Source organism: Cibotium barometz, chromosome 4, assembly GCF_041138505.1.
Source record: "Cibotium barometz isolate CiBa-2024 chromosome 4, ASM4113850v1, whole genome shotgun sequence".
Classification (NCBI taxonomy): domain Eukaryota; kingdom Viridiplantae; phylum Streptophyta; class Polypodiopsida; order Cyatheales; family Cibotiaceae; genus Cibotium; species Cibotium barometz.
This window is the reverse complement of record NC_141049.1, coordinates 44,223,338-44,239,906: the sequence shown is the minus strand read 5'-3', so window position 1 is coordinate 44,239,906 and position 16,569 is coordinate 44,223,338. Positions and strand designations below refer to the sequence as shown.

The 16,569-nt window shown below is 36.7% G+C and overlaps 1 protein-coding gene across 1 annotated transcript in view; it reads left to right on the top strand.

Moving 5' to 3' along the window:
* Positions 1-16,149, top strand: part of LOC147639298 (pentatricopeptide repeat-containing protein At1g06140, mitochondrial-like) — a 47,324-nt gene extending 31,175 nt beyond the window's left edge. The window contains exons 5-6 of the mRNA XM_086793868.1: positions 15,804-16,032; positions 16,120-16,149. Of these exons, the coding sequence (XP_086649994.1) occupies positions 15,804-16,032; positions 16,120-16,149 (259 nt within the window). The remainder of the gene's footprint in view (positions 1-15,803; positions 16,033-16,119) is intronic.
* Positions 16,150-16,569: the final 420 nt, after the last annotated feature.

The window sequence follows — 16,569 nt, the reverse complement described above, 5'->3', positions numbered from 1 at the left end:
CGTCTTGGTGGGCTGATTCTTGCCTTTGCATTTCGACTTGGCTTGCACTTATAGTGTCGTTATGTGTTCTAATTTTTTCTGCATGGGCCTTGTTCTTGCCTTTGCATTTCGACTTGGCTTGCACTTATAGTGTCATTATGTGTTCTAATTTTTTCTGCATGGGCCTTGTTCGATTGTTCTCTCTCTTGCTGTAAGTGAGCTGCCCTCTCCTCCACTGCTTTCAAATTTGAGATTAGCTGTTGGATCTGGAATTGCAGCTCTTCTTCTTTGGCCTTGGCATTGTGCTAGAGCTCTTGTACTTGGTGGGCATGAAGTGTTGTGAGCTCATTGGTGTGGGTGACCTCCTTTTGAAGTTGCTCTTTAGCTTGTTCTAACTTTGCCTTGAGGTCTACCTTTTCCTTGATTCTTTGTACAATGGTATGGCTGAGGATCATATTATTGCTTTCCAGGGCTTTATATCTATTCTCTTGCTCCTCTGTGGCCTTCAAGCTTTTCATTATAACATCTTTATGTGTGGCTTCAGCTCTGCTGCCAAGTGGTCCTTTAAAGATTGCACTTGTGTGTTTGAGTCGTTAACCTGCTTCCAAAGGGCAATGTTACGATCGTGGAGCATGTGTGTTGTGAGGATGTGGCAATGCCAAACCTTTTGCTCCTACTCCTAGAGTGCACTTGTGCCTTCTTTGAGGCCATCCTGTGGTTGGTTCAACAGCTCATCCAACCCTTCCATTGTCTCTCGCATGAATTGTTGATAGTCGACTTTTTGTAGGGAGGCCAGCTAGGGTATTCTTTCCTCATCTTCCAACCGCCTTCTTTTACTGGTGCTTGATGGCTCTGCACTTCTTGGTCTTTTGCCTACATCTGTGGACTACTGTTTCATGTACTTGAGCCGTTGCCGCCTCAACGCTTTGTGTTTCCTCGGCGTGTACTGATGCTTCTTGTTCAGGCGTTGTCTCTGTTAGTGTGTCTACCAGAGCTGAATCTTTAAGTGAGGATAGGTCTATGAATATTAGCTATGCCGGGCTTGTCGGGGGAGTAACTTGCTGCATGGGCTCCTATGTGGGTTGGTTGATGGTGGTTTCTTACAATGCTTCTTGGTATGTTTGGATTTCTTGTGCCACCTCTCCAGATCTAATCTTTGTGATTCGGTAGCTATATCTGGGATGATCCCCCTCATTTTCTTCTCTGTCTTCTTCTTTCTCCCCTTCTTTATCCTTCATTATTGCATGGGTCTCCATTAAGACAGCTTGTCCCTCTTGCATGTCTTCATCTGTCGGTGTTGGTTACTCTGGCAACAATGCCAGTTTTGTAGGTGCAGGTGCTTCGCTGGTTTGGGCTCCGGGAGAGGCCTTTTTGCCACGTGATTAAGAACTTGGGTGAGCAGGTATGGGTTGCAAATCTTGGACTAGTGAGCCTTCAAATAGTTGTCCATCTCTCTATGAATATAGTAGGCCCAGTCCACCTCCTTCTCTTCATGTACCTTAGCAATTCTGTTCGAAGGCACACTGTTGTATTTATCCACGGGCTTGACCTGCATCATTAATGACATGGCCTTGCAAGCTTTTTCTGTAGCCTCATCACGGACGTTCTCGTACTCGGCCCCATTGGAGTTGTAAGAACTTTTCTTTAGCATTGCGTCCAGAGAGGCATTTTGTCGAATGCATGGGCGTGGACTTTGACTGTTTGGCGGGAGCTACAGAGCATCACGTATAAGCTCTTCTGTGATCAGGAGATGCTCTGTAGTGCCATCAGCCTTCGTGATAGTGCCCCGTTTGGTGCCCTTGTCATAGGTCTTCAGCGCAGAGTTCTGTGTTGATTCTCCTTGGGAGTATTTATGCCATTCTCCCCAAGCCTACCTTTTCCAGCTTCGCTTTTACTTCAGTCTCTTCCAGAATTTGGAGGCACTATGGGCTGTGGTAATGTAGGGCTACCTTTCCATGGGCCGTAAGGGCTTGTGCTGATGATGGCCCCATGGAAGGCTTGGGCATAAGGGCCCAAAAAATTCAGCTTCAGGACTTGCACTGGTTTCTTTTTCTGACTTGTTGGGGATCCTATGGCGCTGGCTTGAGTGGAAACTAGGGTTTTGTAAGATTCCTCCCCCAACCCCCTTTTTGATGTCTAGTATCTTTCCCTGTAATCAACCCTCTTCAGAAATATAAAGACCCTATTGCTAACTATTTTAGCCTAGAGAGAGAAAATTTATTCTAGAGAGAGAATATTCAGATTTTGAATATTTTTGGATAGAAAAATATCTCTTATAATTCAGATGAGTTCCCCTGAAACAGAAATTCAAAAAGAATTTTTCAATGTGCAATTGGAATTAATTGGAAATAGGTATAAAGAACCTTAGTCTAAGGGTCTAGATTTTCAGAAATCTTTAGACTATGGTCCAATTAAGGTTCCTATGGGCCAATAGCATCAATCCATGTGTAGGGAAGAGATAAATCCAAATTTGTAAAAAGAAGATACCCAAAAATGAGTAAATGCTCACATAAGGTGAAGAGTTGAAAATGTACAAGGTTTATTAGTAAAAAACTATGAGCAATATTAAAAATATGAGATATTTTGGGTATCCAAAAATGAGTAAATGCTCACATAAGATGAAGAGTTGAAAATGTACAGGGTTTATTAGTAAAAAACTATGAGCAATATTAAAATGATTCCATTATGACACATATGTAAGGAAGGGGAATTCTTTAAAGGAGGTGCATATTTCACATAAGATGAAGAGTTGAAAATGTACAAGGTTTATTAGTAAAAAACTATGAGCAATATTAAAATGATTCCATTATGACACATATGTAAGGAAGGGGAATTCTTTAAAGGAGGTGCATATTTCACATAAGATGAAGAGTTGAAAATGTACAAGGTTTATTAGTAAAAAAACTATGAGCAATATTAAAATGATTCCATTATGACACATATGTAAGGAAGGGGAGTTCTTTAAAGGAGGTGCATATTTCACATGCTTGAATGAGTTTTAAACTCATAAAAATTGAGATATTTCATCTCTCCTCTCTCCTCATTCAAGTCTAGTTCCAAAAAGTTAGCTTAACTGACCTAAAAATGGTCAAATATTGACCAAACTGATTTAGAAAATTCTAGAATCAGTTTGTTTGGTTAGGAGCTCAATTTTTCCTATAAATAGAAGCCTCCCCCTTGTTGAAAAATAGATAGTGTTTATGCATCGTTACTCTACTCCACCTAAGCCAAGAACTGTGAATTCATTTAATAATTCACTAGTTTTTGGAGCTTTCCTCTTTCTTCAATCCCCATTAGTGGCTTCATCAACATACTTAACCAATTGATTGGTTGGGGGCCTCTACCGTGAACAAAGAATCAAGCAAGTTGTAAGGTAATTAGTGAATATTGATCTTTCTATAATTTCTCAATGGTTCTCTCTTCTCAACCCCTCTCAAGCTTGAGAAGCTTAATTGGTATGGTTTTTTAAATGCTATTGAAGTTAATTGGTGATTAGTAGTGAAGAGTTACATAATTTAATAAATGCTATTGAAGTTAATTTCCATTAATGTTTAAATTCTAATAGTTTTTATGTAATTTCTCTCTCTCACTCAAGAAATGGTCATACTCATGACCCATTCTCAATCCAAATCAAGCTTTTCATAAAGCTTTTTCTTAACCCAAGATTAAGCTATGCTTGAGGCCAAATTAATGGCTTTTTTCTATGCTTTTAGTTTATGTATATTGATGATTCAATCCATTATGGATTAATGAGCCAATTAGAGATCATTTTTATTTCCTTAATGATAAGCTTTATCCCTTAGAAAAATTGAGATTTATCAGTCATAGCAGCGGAGCTATGGCAAAATTTTTATAAAAATTATGCATAAAATAATCTCATTCAAAGCATAAAAAGAGGACTTCCTACCATATTCTAGGAATTATCATCCTAGATTAATTGAAAGAATTTCATTACAATCATGGAGAAATTGAATTTTAATATCATGCATAAAGGATAAGTTTTTATATCAAAAGTGTTATTTTTACCATTTTTATTTCATGCATAGAAGTATGCATAATGGATAAATTTTTATATCAAAAGTGTTATTTTTACCATTTTTATTTCATGCATAGAAGTATGCATAATGGATAAATTTTTATATCAAAAGTGTTATTTTTATCATTTTTAATTTTCATGCATAGAAGTATGCATAAAGGAACATTTTTTATATCAAAAGTGTTACTTTTATCATTTTTAATTTTCATGCATAGAAGTATGCATAAAGGAAAATTTTTATATCAAAAGTGTTACTTTTATCATTTTTAATTTTCATGCATAGAAGTATGCATAAAGGAAAATTTTTATATCAAAAGTGTTACTTTTATCATTTTTAATTTTCATGTATAGAAGTATGCATAAAGGAAAATTTTTATATCAAAAGTGTTACTTTTATCATTTTTAATTTTCATGCATAGAAGTATGCATAAAGGAAAATTTTTATATCAAAAGTGTTACTTTTATCATATTGGATTTCATGCATAGAGGTATGCATAAAAGTTGATTATTTTATTATAAAAGTGTGACTTTTATCATAATTGAATTTCATGCATAGAGGTATGCATAAAAGTTGATTATTTTATTGTAAGAGTGTTACTTTTATCATATTGGATTTCATGCATATAAGTATGCATAAAAGATATTCTTTTTATACTAAAAGTGTGATTTTCCTCATAAATGGATTTTATGCTTAACTTAGATGCATAAGAGAAATTCTTTTATTCTAAAAGTGTAATTTCCTACCAAATTGAATTTATGCATAAGAAGATGCATAAAAGATTGATTTTAAATTCGAAAGTGTTAGTCTCCTTAAATGGAATTTATGTATAAATAAATGTGTAGAGAAATCTTATATCAAATATAAGAATTCTCTTTTAAAAAAAAAAGATATGAAATGTGATAAGAGGTGATAAGAGGTGTATGAGATGTGATAAGAATTGATAAGATGCGTATGGAAAGTGATAGGATGTGATAAGAGGTGTATGAGATGTGATAAGAATTGATAAGATACGTATGGAAAGTGATAGGATGTGATAAGAGGTGTATGAGATGTGATAAGAATTGATAAGATGCGTATGGAAAGTGATAAGAGGTGATAAGAGGTGTATGAGATGTAAAAAGATGTGATAAGATATGTATGAGATGTGATAAGATTTGATAAGATGCGTATGGAAAGTGATAGGATGTGATAAGAGGTGTATGAGATGTAAAAAGATGTGATAAGATGTGTATGAGATGTGATAGAATGTGTTAAGCTGAGTTAGGATGTGTTAAGATGTATATGGGATGTGTTAGGACGAGAATGGATGTAATATGGTTGTATGAATGTGATGTGGATGTATACATGTAGATGTATATGTATGAATGTGAATGTTGATGTGGATGTGGATGTATGGATGTAGATACGGATGTGTATGTATACATGTAGATGTATATGTATGAATGTGAATGTTGATGTGGATGTGGATGTATGGATATAGATACGGATGTGTATGTATGTATGTGGATGTGTATGTATGAATGAGGATGTAAAAATGGACGTATGTATATAGATGTGGATGTATGGATGTATGTATGTAGATGTGGATGTATGGATGTGATTGTGAATGAAGAGGTGGATGTGAATGTATAGATGCAGATACAGATGTGGATGTATGTATGTAGATGTGGATGTATGGATGTGATTGTGAATGAAGAGGTGGATGTGAATGTATGGATGTAGATACGGATGTGGATGTATGTATGTGAATGTGGATGTATGAATGAGGATGTGAAAATGGATGTATGCATGTGAATGTGGATGTATGAATATGAATGTGGATGTGTGGATGTGGAAATGGAGGTATGGATGTATGAATGTAGATGCGTATGTATGAATGTGAAATTGGATGTATGATGTGGACGTACGAACATGGATATGTATGTAGAATAATGAATATGAAGATGTATGTGAGATAATGTAGTCTATATGAGTGAATGGATGAGAACGAGTACACACTGAATGGAATGTGGAATAAGTAATGTGGTCCGAGAGTGGATAATATGGAAAGACAAGAGTTCGTTATAGAAACTGTATTTGTGACTGTTTGTAAATGACTGTTTTATGTCAAGAATGCTGGAGAAGCATTTTGACCGTCTTGAGGATTAAGGTCATGAAGACTGAACTGATAAAGTTGCAACTGCTGACGGAGAGTCAATGGAGGACGTCTCGCGTAGCAAGGTCGATCGAGGTCTTGACCAGCCTCGGCTCGATTTAAATGGTGAGCTTCCGGTACGGTGGATGAGGGACCAAGGAAGCGGCCTATGAGTGAAGCGCTAGGTCACCTGCGAAGGATCCTAGAGGGTGCTGACCATACGGTGCTCGGGCTCTGGGTCGCCGAAGATACCCACACGTGCGTCGTGGAAGATATTGGAATAAGGAGTAAGAGTTGTTTTCTGAAACCGGGCATGGATCTGGTTGATTGACCTTGCTGGTCCTCAACAGATGAGTCCATGGCTCTTTTATATGGATCTGTGGGTTGATCTTGCTGATCTTCCACGGAGATTCCATTCTATTATATGAATATATTGCCGGTTACTATGAGCTAGGAACCATGGAAAAGGCCCCTGAGAGAACAGGTGGTGAGCGTTCTGGTTGCCAATGATGCCATAAGTATACCGATGAAAGAATGACTGGAAATAAGGATTCAACCAGAGACTTTGAGGATTGTCATCAGTGACATAATGGTTTTATTAAAGGATTGTTTTAAAGCTAGTTGATGCTAAGAAAAAGGCAATTTCATATTGGGTGTGTAAGTGGTATGACTAGTTTTATGTTTGCATGAACTTCCGGCTAGGGGGCCTTGGAACTCTTTTCCTTGGTACCCAGGACAAAACCTAACCAAATTCCAAATTGGATCCCATCACTACAGTGGTTGGGCGGTTGGCTAACCCATGGGATCGGATGGGGTTAGGCTGGACTGATGGATCTGTAAATCAAGATTTAATTTCTATTATTACGATAGATGAAGTAAATCCCGGATAGAAATTGTTCTATGGATAGGAATCAACGGCTGTGCCTCTTGATGGGGAAAAAAGCGTTGATTCCAATGATCCAAGTGCAAGTTCTTCCTTGATTTGACCAAGTACAGTTAAAGGTGCAGTCAGATCAGTTTGATCAGTAATGATCTTGACTACGTTAGAGTAAAGAGTTATCCTGGTGGAATCGCCCGTGCTTTCCGGGTAAAGGAAGTTTTTTCGGTTTCGGTTTTGGACAAACCGACGGATTAGTCTCTTGTCCGGATATCCGTGGGCGAGGCCCCGAGTGTGGGACCCCTGTCCCGCGCGAGAAGTGCTACTTCCGCTGCTAGTACCCCGAATCCGTTGCTCGGTGGGAACAGGGACCTCACAGTTGGTATCAGAGCGAAATTGAAAGCTAATAAAGATAATTAAATTCTTATTTGAAATTGTAAAAAGAATTCAGAAACAGCATTTTCATAATGTATTTTCATTCCGTAAGCTTCTTTAATGAAGAAATTTTAATCAAAAAAAAAATTTGTTTTTATAGATGGAAGTTCCCCATTTATCTGGTATTCCCGACCTCACCCAGTCTCAAGATATGATTGCATTTGCCTTCGAGCATCTCATCTCTTCCGCTTCAACTCGAATAAGCCGAAGAAGACTCGCACGCCATTTCGAGGATTTATATTTTCCTAACCCAGCGGAGAGAATTCAGCATAAGTGGTTTGCAGGGCAATATGTCCACGCCTCTTGCGACCGCCGTGCAATGCTGTGGGAGAACCTCTCATTGGCTATGATTTTGTTAAAGCTGAAAATCGTACGTGGCGTCATTTTATATCATTCAACGCCTCGAAATTTCAGGCTTGCATGCCAAGTCTACAACTTCTTAGTTGTTTTATTCCTAAATGGAATATAATAGCTCCCTTGTCAGTAAGTGGACGTTTGTATCAGGGCATGGCTATGGCCCAATACCGTCGTCATAGGCGTTTCCCGAGGAGATTTTGAGTTCTGGAACCGAACTGCTCTATGTACATAATGCAACTTTTATATAAATAAAAAAATATTTTCCGGAGAAAAATTTTCTGTTGTATAAATGATTGTTTACGGCGGACGATCTGCTGATAAAGAAAAATCTATTTATCAGACTTAAGTCATAGATCTCCAATAAGATCAACTGAGGAGCAAATTATGTCAAAAGTTTATCAAGACGCACAAAAAGGTTGTAATTGTTTGATATAATTCATACAAATTGTTAATTCAAATTGGAATTCATAAATTAGTAATTGGGTCTTCAATTGGAAGTACCACAATTGTATGGAACCCTGACTTGCTTGAGACCTAGACATGATGGTATTTACCTTATAGTTTCGAGTATCATGACTATCCGTATATACCGAGGGTATAACTGCAGCTCTTTACCGACAGTATATACGAGTAAATCTAAGACTTGAAATTATAAGCGTTAATGCTATCCAGATGATGATTTTGAATGTGGTTGATATGATTTTTAATTCTGTTTGGGAACTGATGAATTGATTTGGATTCCGATTGAAAAATGATGATCCTTGAAAATGGGTTGAAATGTAATAAGCTAAGCGAAACCACAATGTGGATGATTGGGACGAGTCCCTGTAATGATAAATGATGAAAATGATTCAGCAAATCACTATGAGATTAGTGGATTATGTTGTCAAATAGCTACTGCTAATACTTGAGACGGTAGATCAAGTTAAGGGATGACAAATTGAGAACTTGCTTAACTTAAATTCCGTCGAGGAATGTTCAGAAGGAAATTTTCGGTCTAATGGACCATTATCGTGTTAAAGATATGAATGATATGATTTGAATGAATTGTTATTTAATGATGAATTCTATATAAGGGATATTTATCCCCATATTCTGTTGGGTTGACCGGAATATAAGGAACCCAGAATAAATTGGATCTTAAGCAAAAAAGTTGTCCTCTACTTGCGAGATGAGGACATCTTGCACCTTTTAAGTGGGGTAGAATGTAAGATTCCTCCCCCAACCTTAGAGGTATACAGGAGTAAGAATCTCCCTTTCTGATCTTATAATTATTCTCTCTCTAAAATAAAAGAAAGATTCTGTCTAAAAAAGGAAGAACCTTTTTCCTGAATACTTCTCAAGAGTCCCACCTGTTTTAAGGATTCAGAACAACGAGTTCAAAAGTGAGAATCGATGTTTTGGATATCAAGGTTTTGGTCTCGAGTACGGCCCAAAAGAAGTTCTTTATCTCTTGGGAAGTATAAGAAGTTATCTCCCAGATATTGTGGACCAAAGAAAGTAGGTGATTTAGCTTACGAACTTCTTTTATCTCCTCATCTCAAAGTTTTGAATACCTTCTATAGAAAAATGTGCCAAACCCAAATCATAGAAAGACGGTAAAACTTCAGTGGCAAGTTACCGTTGGCTTCTAAGTTACGCTAGCTCCTTCCTTTATATAAGTCGTAACTTTTACTTGTCATTCACAGTAATCTTACTTCCATCGATCTTCTTTCTTTCTTAATCTCCTTCATGGCTTGGCAACAAGAATTAGTTTTATCCATGATGATTTCTCACCTTCAAGACGCAAGGGAGTCTGTGAAGAAAGATTTTATAGAGCAGTATGAGCGCTCACTTTTCCCTCACTTGGGAACTTCTGTAGCGCAGACAAAATGGCGGACCTATCAAGACATAACTAGGGTAACACCCTGGGGTCAGCAGCACTTTCGTAACAATGTCCGCTTGGCCATGGTTATTGAAGCTTTGGGTTTGGGTCCCCGATACTACTGCGTCATGAGATCAAGGCATCCTGGGTTTTCTGAGCGGGTCTTCTTAATGGCGTGTTTTCTTCCTCATGAGAAGATATGTCTTTACCCCGTTTTTGGCTTGCCTCTCAGAGGTCCTTTTGTTAGAACACCTCATACCACTGAGATAGGCGCAGCAATAACCCACAGAATCATTCCCATAGATGAGTTACCTTATACTTGCGCAGCTTGTGAGGACTGCTTTTGTGACCATATGATGGACGGGCTTATGGAAGTGTAAAGAGTTCCTCTATCTTTACTGTATAAGTTCCGAGAATGAATAAAGTTTAAATCTTGTTCGTATTTTGAATCTTGCTCTCTTTAAGACTTATCTTGGTGGTTAATCTTGATTAAAATTTTTCTCTAAGTCTCATATTCGTGAATCTTGCGAAATTATCACAAGTTGCGAGATGAGGACATCTCACGTTTTTTAAGTGGGGTAGAATGTAAGATTCCTCCCCCAACCCCCTTTTTGATGTCTAGTATCTTTCCCTGTAATCAACCCTCTTCAGAAATATAAAGACCCTATTGCTAACTATTTTAGCCTAGAGAGAGAAAAATTATTCTAGAGAGAGAATATTCAGATTTTGAATATTTTTGGATAGAAAAATATCTCTTATAATTCAGATGAGTTCCCCTGAAACAGAAATTCAAAAAGAATTTTCCAATGTGCAATTGGAATTAATTGGAAATAGGTATAAAGAACCTTAGTCTAAGGGTCTAGATTTTCAGAAATCTTTAGACTATGGTCCAATTAAGGTTCCTATGGGCCAATAGCATCAATCCATGTGTAGGGAAGAGATAAATCCAAATTTGTAAAAAGAAGATACCCAAAAATGAGTAAATGCTCACATAAGGTGAAGAGTTGAAAATGTACAAGGTTTATTAGTAAAAAACTATGAGCAATATTAAAAATATGAGATATTTTGGGTATCCAAAAATGAGTAAATGCTCACATAAGATGAAGAGTTGAAAATGTACAAGGTTTATTAGTAAAAAACTATGAGCAATATTAAAATGATTCCATTATGACACATATGTAAGGAAGGGGAATTCTTTAAAGGAGGTGCATATTTCACATAAGATGAAGAGTTGAAAATGTACAAGGTTTATTAGTAAAAAACTATGAGCAATATTAAAATGATTCCATTATGACACATATGTAAGGAAGGGGAATTCTTTAAAGGAGGTGCATATTTCACATAAGATGAAGAGTTGAAAATGTACAAGGTTTATTAGTAAAAAAACTATGAGCAATATTAAAATGATTCCATTATGACACATATGTAAGGAAGGGGAGTTCTTTAAAGGAGGTGCATATTTCACATGCTTGAATGAGTTTTAAACTCATAAAAATTGAGATATTTCATCTCTCCTCTCTCCTCATTCAAGTCTAGTTCCAAAAAGTTAGCTTAACTGACCTAAAAATGGTCAAATATTGACCAAACTGATTTAGAAAATTCTAGAATCAGTTTGTTTGGTTAGGAGCTCAATTTTTCCTATAAATAGAAGCCTCCCCCTTGTTGAAAAATAGATAGTGTTTATGCATCGTTACTCTACTCCACCTAAGCCAAGAACTGTGAATTCATTTAATAATTCACTAGTTTTTGGAGCTTCCCTCTTTCTTCAATCCCCATTAGTGGCTTCATCAACATACTTAACCAATTGATTGGTTGGGGGCCTCTACCGTGAACAAAGAATCAAGCAAGTTGTAAGGTAATTAGTGAATATTGATCTTTCTATAATTTCTCAATGGTTCTCTCTTCTCAACCCCTCTCAAGCTTGAGAAGCTTAATTGGTATGGTTTTTTAAATGCTATTGAAGTTAATTGGTGATTAGTAGTGAAGAGTTACATAATTTAATAAATGCTATTGAAGTTAATTTCCATTAATGTTTAAATTCTAATAGTTTTTATGTAATTTCTCTCTCTCACTCAAGAAATGGTCATACTCATGACCCATTCTCAATCCAAATCAAGCTTTTCATAAAGCTTTTTCTTAACCCAAGATTAAGCTATGCTTGAGGCCAAATTAATGGCTTTTTTCTATGCTTTTAGTTTATGTATATTGATGATTCAATCCATTATGGATTAATGAGCCAATTAGAGATCATTTTTATTTCCTTAATGATAAGCTTTATCCCTTAGAAAAATTGAGATTTATCAGTCATAGCAGCGGAGCTATGGCAAAATTTTTATAAAAATTATGCATAAAATAATCTCATTCAAAGCATAAAAAGAGGACTTCCTACCATATTCTAGGAATTATCATCCTAGATTAATTGAAAGAATTTCATTACAATCATGGAGAAATTGAATTTTAATATCATGCATAAAGGATAAGTTTTTATATCAAAAGTGTTATTTTTACCATTTTTATTTCATGCATAGAAGTATGCATAATGGATAAATTTTTATATCAAAAGTGTTATTTTTACCATTTTTATTTCATGCATAGAAGTATGCATAATGGATAAATTTTTATATCAAAAGTGTTATTTTTATCATTTTTAATTTTCATGCATAGAAGTATGCATAAAGGAAAATTTTTTATATCAAAAGTGTTACTTTTATCATTTTTAATTTTCATGCATAGAAGTATGCATAAAGGAAAATTTTTATATCAAAAGTGTTACTTTTATCATTTTTAATTTTCATGCATAGAAGTATGCATAAAGGAAAATTTTTATATCAAAAGTGTTACTTTTATCATTTTTAATTTTCATGCATAGAAGTATGCATAAAGGAAAATTTTTATATCAAAAGTGTTACTTTTATCATATTGGATTTCATGCATAGAGGTATGCATAAAAGTTGATTATTTTATTATAAAAGTGTGACTTTTATCATAATTGAATTTCATGCATAGAGGTATGCATAAAAGTTGATTATTTTATTGTAAGAGTGTTACTTTTATCATATTGGATTTCATGCATATAAGTATGCATAAAAGATATTCTTTTTATACTAAAAGTGTGATTTTCCTTATAAATGGATTTTATGCTTAACTTAGATGCATAAGAGAAATTCTTTTATTCTAAAAGTGTAATTTCCTACCAAATTGAATTTATGCATAAGAAGATGCATAAAAGATTGATTTTAAATTCGAAAGTGTTAGTCTCCTTAAATGGAATTTATGTATAAATAAATGTGTAGAGAAATCTTATATCAAATATAAGAATTCTCTTTTAAAAAAAAAGATATGAAATGTGATAAGAGGTGATAAGAGGTGTATGAGATGTGATAAGAATTGATAAGATGCGTATGGAAAGTGATAGGATGTGATAAGAGGTGTATGAGATGTGATAAGAATTGATAAGATACGTATGGAAAGTGATAGGATGTGATAAGAGGTGTATGAGATGTGATAAGAATTGATAAGATGCGTATGGAAAGTGATAAGAGGTGATAAGAGGTGTATGAGATGTAAAAAGATGTGATAAGATGTGTATGAGATGTGATAAGATTTGATAAGATGCGTATGGAAAGTGATAGGATGTGATAAGAGGTGTATGAGATGTAAAAAGATGTGATAAGATGTGTATGAGATGTGATAGAATGTGTTAAGATGAGTTAGGATGTGTTAAGATGTATATGGGATGTGTTAGGACGAGAATGGATGTAATATGGTTGTATGAATGTGATGTGGATGTATACATGTAGATGTATATGTATGAATGTGAATGTTGATGTGGATGTGGATGTATGGATGTAGATACGGATGTGTATGTATACATGTAGATGTATATGTATGAATGTGAATGTTGATGTGGATGTGGATGTATGGATGTAGATACGGATGTGTATGTATGTATGTGGATGTGTATGTATGAATGAGGATGTAAAAATGGACGTATGTATATAGATGTGGATGTATGGATGTATGTATGTAGATGTGGATGTATGGATGTGATTGTGAATGAAGAGGTGGATGTGAATGTATAGATGCAGATACAGATGTGGATGTATGGATGTAGATGTGGATGTATGGATGTGATTGTGAATGAAGAGGTGGATGTGAATGTATGGATGTAGATACGGATGTGGATGTATGTATGTGAATGTGGATGTATGAATGAGGATGTGAAAATGGATGTATGCATGTGAATGTGGATGTATGAATATGAATGTGGATGTGTGGATGTGGAAATGGAGGTATGGATGTATGAATGTAGATGCGTATGTATGAATGTGAAATTGGATGTATGATGTGGATGTACGAACATGGATATGTATGTAGAATAATGAATATGAAGATGTATGTGAGATAATGTAGTCTATATGAGTGAATGGATGAGAACGAGTACACACTGAATGGAATGTGGAATAAGTAATGTGGTCCGAGAGTGGATAATATGGAAAGACAAGAGTTCGTTATAGAAACTGTATTTGTGACTGTTTGTAAATGACTGTTTTATGTCAAGAATGCTGGAGAAGCATTTTGACCGTCTTGAGGATTAAGGTCATGAAGACTGAACTGATAAAGTTGCAACTGCTGACGGAGAGTCAATGGAGGACGTCTCGCGTAGCAAGGTCGATCGAGGTCTTGACCAGCCTCGGCTCGATTTAAATGGTGAGCTTCCGGTACGGTGGATGAGGGACCAAGGAAGCGGCCTATGAGTGAAGCGCTAGGTCACCTGCGAAGGATCCTAGAGGGTGCTGACCATACGGTGCTCGGGCTCTGGGTCGCCGAAGATACCCACACGTGCGTCGTGGAAGATATTGGAATAAGGAGTAAGAGTTGTTTTCTGAAACCGGGCATGGATCTGGTTGATTGACCTTGCTGGTCCTCAACAGATGAGTCCATGGCTCTTTTATATGGATCTGTGGGTTGATCTTGCTGATCTTCCACGGAGATTCCATTCTATTATATGAATATATTGCCGGTTACTATGAGCTAGGAACCATGGAAAAGGCCCCTGAGAGAACAGGTGGTGAGCGTTCTGGTTGCCAATGATGCCATAAGTATACCGATGAAAGAATGACTGGAAATAAGGATTCAACCAGAGACTTTGAGGATTGTCATCAGTGACATAATGGTTTTATTAAAGGATTGTTTTAAAGCTAGTTGATGCTAAGAAAAAGGCAATTTCATATTGGGTGTGTAAGTGGTATGACTAGTTTTATGTTTGCATGAACTTCCGGCTAGGGGGCCTTGGAACTCTTTTCCTTGGTACCCAGGACAAAACCTAACCAAATTCCAAATTGGATCCCATCACTACAGTGGTTGGGCGGTTGGCTAACCCATGGGATCGGATGGGGTTAGGCTGGACTGATGGATCCGTAAATCGAGATTTAATTTCTATTATTACAATAGATGAAGTAAATCCCGGATAGAAATTGTTCTATGGATAGGAATCAACGGCTGTGCCTCTTGATGGGGAAAAAAGCGTTGATTCCAATGATCCAAGTGCAAGTTCTTCCTTGATTTAAAGGTGCAGTCAGATCAGTTTGATCAATAATGATCTTGACTACGTTAGAGTAAAGAGTTATCCTGGTGGAATCGCCCGTGCTTTCCGGGTAAAGGAAGTTTTTCCGGTTTCGGTTTTGGACAAACCGACGGATTAGTCTCTTGTCCGGATATCCGTGGGCGAGGCCCCGAGTGTGGGACCCCTGTCCCGCGCGAGAAGTGCTACTTCCGCTGCTAGTACCCCGAATCCGTTGCTCGGTGGGAACAGGGACCTCACAGGTTTCGATAGCTTCTGACTCCGAGGTCGACATCTATACATGATCAGCACATCAATCTTCCATTTGATGTGGGCTAGGTACCATTTTCCTTTTTTTTTCTCTTTTTTTTGTTAATGGGTAACCGGTTAGTTGAAATAAGAAGTGTGTTAGTGTAGGAGTAATCACAGGGTGTGTTAATGGACAAGTGAAAGATGTGGCATGAAGGTGCAGGGTCTAAGTGGTTTCATGAACCTACAAGTCGTGAAGTTAGGCTCCATGAAGTTATAGTTACGTGAAGTGGGTTTCGTGAAGTCAGGTTTTCTGAAGTGAGGTTTCGTGAACCAGTGAGGTTCCGTGAAATGCGGTTTCGTGAACCGGTGAGGTTCCGTGAAATATGGTTTTGTGAAGTTAGGTTTCGTGAACCTGTGAGGTTCCGTGAAACTGTGAGGTTCCGTGAACTGGTGAGGTTCCGTGAAATACGCTTTCGTGAAGTTAGGTTTCGTGAACTGGTGAAGTTCCATGAAACAGTGAGGCTCCGTGAAACGGTGAGGCTCCGTGAACTTGTGAGGTTTCATGAAGTTAGGGTTACGTGAAGTGAGGTTTCGTGAACCTACAGTTTCATGAACTTGCAGTTTCGTGAAACTGCAGTTTCGCGAACCTGAGATTCTGTGAAACTATAGGGTGATAATCTCATAAAACCTTAGTGAAGGTGCCAATTGTTATTTTATTGGTTTTCCATTTTTTCTTCCATTGTTAAAGATTGTGCTTCATGCAAGTGAGGATCCCGTGAAGAAATTTTAGAATAATTATGATTCGGTTGTTATTTATGTACAACAAGTATTGTCGAGAAGATATTGACATGAAGATCAAAAAATAAAAAAGGAAAAAGAAAACAAAAAGGAAATGGACCAAGCTCCCACCTCGATAGATGACAGACGATTATAGCACGAAAATCAGGGACAATGTATTTTTATGATTTAGTAAGAGGATTAGAAAGGGAAACAATGAGGTAATACCATGCTTAAAAAAAGTACGAGCATTGTACTAATAGATACAGGATCAAGTCATAACTTGATCTCGTA